At 36.7% G+C, this 4592-nt stretch overlaps 1 protein-coding gene across 1 annotated transcript in view; it reads left to right on the forward strand.

Annotated features, from left to right (window-relative positions):
• The window catches only part of MTFR1 (mitochondrial fission regulator 1), a 16632-nt gene extending 12878 nt beyond the window's left edge, over nt 1-3754 (forward strand). Inside the window, exons 5-7 of the mRNA XM_010084958.1 lie at nt 1201-1462; nt 1646-1814; nt 3542-3754. Coding sequence (XP_010083260.1) covers nt 1201-1462; nt 1646-1814; nt 3542-3601 — 491 coding nt within the window. The 3' untranslated portion in view covers nt 3602-3754. The remainder of the gene's footprint in view (nt 1-1200; nt 1463-1645; nt 1815-3541) is intronic.
• Nucleotides 3755-4592: the final 838 nt, after the last annotated feature.

Below are 4592 nucleotides of genomic sequence, written 5' to 3' on the forward strand. Positions count from 1 at the left end.
TCACCTCTGACTGCCTTCCACCTCCTGACTACCACCTCCAAAGATGAGTGGGACATGGCCCTTGGTCACTGGAGATGACAGCCATTTGGTTTTGACTCTTTCCTAAGGTCACTTAGCAAACACAGTTTTGCCTATGTTTATGTATAAAATACATATAAATGTTTATGTATAAAACCATATTCTGATTCTTCAGATGCTGTTTGCTTTTTGTCCGTGAACTGATAGCAGTTACATTATTTTTCCTTAACTGTTCAGATTCAAAACTATGAAATAGTTTTAAGGATCACTTAAATTTTTGAATTGTTATTATTGTGGGGGTTTTGTGAAATAACTAAACTTTTTTCATCTTTTTCCCTTTACCTCTATTTACTAGGGAAATTAAATTTTGATTTGATTTTATTATCTTTACCTCCCTCTTCTGTTAGGATGTGGTAATGACACTGTGTGTATGGCTAGATGTACACAGAGTAGACTCCTCTATATTATCTATATTTGTATCTTTAACACACTTCATACTCCAAGCCTCAAACGCTAGTTTGATGTGGTTTTGCTCATTTCTTTAAAAGTGCATTTGAGCAGAGGTTTCTTCATTTATTGTGAAGTTATTACTGGTATTATAACAGCAATTTTTACCTAAAAGTACAGGGAACTTGAAACCAAAATTATCATAAGAATCTATCTTTAGGCAGATGATTAGTTGGCCTAAAAAATCTTTACTTCAGAGAGCTGGAACAAGCTTCAATTTAAGCACTATTTGAGCTCTGAAATTTACATTTAAAAATCTTGTACAGTAAATTCTTATTTGCAATGATAAGTAGGAAGACACACTGCTCACATGGCAGATTGTATGCGACTTCCAGCTCCATACCTTCCTCTTGGAAAAAAGTGAAATACTGATAACATTAGGAGCAGAACATGACTAAAAGATGTCGTGACATCTATCCCATCACAGCGAAGAGACGAATGCACCTAGAATTTGAGTTGGAAATTCAAAGAATGCTTCTCACTCTTCAAGAAGGATTACGTGGCTTTTCAGTTGAGTCTACTTAGGTGGTTTAGGAATTAAGAAGTTACGTGATAATCTAAAGAAGGCAAAGAGGAGGCAATTGAAGCTATTAAAGTCATATTCTTATGTGAACATTGTGAGATATAAAGGGGATTTACAAATAAACTGACACAGAATGCATGTTTTATTTATAGTTGGATCAAGTCCAGTTGCTTCAGCTGCTGTCCCTGTTGTACCTCCACCACCACCGCCGCCTCCTCCTCCTCTTCCTCCACCACTCCCTCCCCCAGGTCTACAACAGAGTATGTCTGCAATTGAGCTCATTAAAGAGAGGAAAAACAAAAAAATGAACTCTGGACAGAGTCTAAAAGAAAATGGGCCAAAGAAGTCTGAAATACCAAACATGCTAGAAATCCTCAAAGACATGAACAATGTGAAACTACGCTCAGTGAAAAGGTAATAAATATAAATAAATATCAATGTATTAACACTTACATTAACTATTTATTTTTATAACTCAGAACTGTTTCAAGGTGAGACAGATGCTGGCGTAGCATCTGACAAACAGAATGCAAAAGGATTCATAACTTCTAAAGCTTTGTTGTGGACTACATTAATGCTTCTCGTTTTCTTTTCTAGATCCTCAGAAAGTGCAAAATCTAAAGTGGCTGACCCTACAGATCCTGCAGCATTAATAGCAGAAGCACTCAAGAAGAAGTTTGCTTATCGATACCGAAATGATAGCCAAAGTGAAACTGAAAAAGTGATTCCAAAGACTGAACCACAGACAAAGACTGAGGTAGTGCTGGTGAGTACTGCAGCTCTGAAGACAGGCTTGGACTAAACTATAGTTGCCATGAAAGCCCATGTATGTCTTTCTGCCAACATGTGCAAATACCTACGAGCTAGCATCCCTGTCCACAAAACCCTATAACATCCTACTGATAGGCCAGGATTTGTGGCAATCATATGTTTTTAGTAGCAAGTCTTAAGATTGTGTACTCTTTTGGCCCTAGGTTTAAAAAAGCTCTGCTTTTTTTTTTTTTTTTTTAAACAAAAACCTTTTCTGTTACCATGAGAATGTGATATGCTGAAAACTTGGTTCCTAAGGGTTTATACCAGAATCAAATCTGAACAGAGCTTGCCTGCTGTTACCAACCTTAACCATTCAGATAGTGAACATGAAATTTTGAAGCAAGATCCTGAAATATGTCAGCCATTCCTAGGAGTGCAGAAAGCAAACTTTTCAGAAGACCTGTTGGATCTTGGTACAGTCAGATTAATAATTGGAAATGCTGAATAAATAAAAGCAGCTTCTTTACAGTGTGAGAATGTTAATATTTAAAATCCATGTCATGGTACAAGTTAATGGCTTCTAGTTTATTTCAGATTGATTTGAAATTGAAGTAAGGGTTTTTTAAGCAATGAATGTTCAAGATGCAAGTTTCTAGTAATATACACTTATTTAAAAACATAGGCTAACATAGATCAGCTTTATTAGGAAGTGGCCCTTGAAGCCTTGTGCTATAGAATCATTAAGGTTGGAAAAGACCTCAAGGATCATCAAGTCCAGCCATCAGCTCAACACCACCTAACCCACTAAACCAGAACTACAGAGGAAGAGTAAAAAGTTATTTCTCCCTTTGTGTGTTTGGAAAAATGCACTTGAAAACTCCAAAAGAGCTGGCTGCACTCTGAATTAAGTTCTGAGGAAAATAATATTCCCAAGCCACAAATCTCAGGACTTCTGGGACTTCAGCTTATCAATGTTGACTTACTTGCCTTCTGGTTTAGGCCTTTAAGGTATATTCCTATAATGTTCAGGCTGTTTTTCATAACTAAAAGGCTAGATATTCCCTAAGAATCAATCACTTTTTTTCCCCAGCATCTCTGGGACTTTCAGGAAAATAATGTGAGTTGGTAATATTTTATTCATACATGGGTTTTTAATGACTTTCCATTTTTTAAATTTACAGTCCATATTTTGAGATTAAGGATCATGAAGTCCTCAAAAACTAAGAAAATTGAAGGTTTTAATTTATGAAATGATAGAATGTTGATCAGTAATGAGCTAATAAGCATCAGTCATTGGTTACTTATCAATATGTAATTTCATTGCTAGATCAGTCCTCATATAATATCCTTGTATGATACAGTTTTTAAAAGGACTTGCACAAAAATGCAAGATAGGCTAAGAACAGAAATACTGTTAAACTCCAGTTAGAGCAATTGGTTGACAACTTTTATGATAACTGCATCTATCTTTGTATTTTGCTGGCGAAGAGTTAACTACTTGTAGTCTGAGCTGCTCCAGCAGATGGTTAGCTGCATCATCCAAGTGATTATTTCAGCTGACTGCTGGCACAAGTTTCCCTTGACTTTGTGGCTATGAAGTGGGTGAAATCCAAAAGAAGCAGCTTGATAAAGGAAATTATCTCTGGCCAAGTTCTAGTTTTACTTAGAATGCGGATGGATAATAGTTGAACTAGGTTTCTGTTGAAAGCAATCTGAACACATTTCCGGTTTCCTTTTCAGTTTGGACCACACATGCTGAAGTCTACAGGAAAAATGAAGACTCTAATTGAAGAAACTTAATGTATTAAGATCACCACATGAAAGACTTAAGCTATTTTGTCTGAAATCTTTTATGTTGCAAATAGCACTAGTACTGAGTGGTCTCATACAATACAGGAAAAACCTCATGTGAAACGTAGAACGGAGGCACTAACCATGTTTGTATGTGATTTATCAAGGGGAATCAATTTGACCGTTATACTCAGGTATTAATTTTGTATTAAAACCTGGCTTTCTACTCAGACTTATGTGGTGGTTTTCATTTAACACTAAGTTATACATACAACATTCTTTGTGCATAACTGACCACCGTAAAAATTTGTGTACATTTTAATAATGATAGTGATACACCCTTAAGTTAATATCAGTCATTTGAGCTCTAACTGTAACTTGCACTACAGTGTTTAGTTTGATACTGAATTTTTCATGTCAAAGTCTGTCTTTTAAACTTAGTTTTAGCAAGTTTTTAGCCCAGCTTAAACCTGAATACATTCTGCTTCCTACTAAAAGTGTAAACTTAAATCTGCTGCAGAGGTCACCTGGTATGAGACATTTTAAGCAGCAGCACATTTTGGGTGGGTGTTTTTGTTTGTTTGAATGAGCTTTCAAGGGTTAGAGAGCAAAACCTTCTTGTATCATCCTGTGGCCAACATAGAGTGCATGACAAGTAAATCATGCTGCAGGAGCTGGTGTGAACAAGCAGTCCAAAGCATTTGAAATAGCCTGTAGATAGCAGCAGAGTAAAATAATTAATGTCAGAGTATGTGTTAACTAGTGTAGTGGTGTAGATAAGAAAAAAAAAGTACATAGTACTGTGGGGTGCAAGCTGCCAAAAGCATATTGCTCATCTCAGCTGTGCTGAGAGATGCTCAAGGATACCTTTTTATCCCCAGCTGTCTTTGGGCCCCCAGACAGGTCTCTATCAGTTGGGGACTGCACAAGCCCTCATGGTCCTATTAGCAGGGAGGAGGTGGAATAAGCTGTTGCACATCATCTGTTCTCCAAGGGAAGC

This window comes from Pterocles gutturalis, unplaced genomic scaffold, assembly GCF_000699245.1.
Source record: "Pterocles gutturalis isolate BGI_N339 unplaced genomic scaffold, ASM69924v1 scaffold7276, whole genome shotgun sequence".
Classification (NCBI taxonomy): domain Eukaryota; kingdom Metazoa; phylum Chordata; class Aves; order Pterocliformes; family Pteroclidae; genus Pterocles; species Pterocles gutturalis.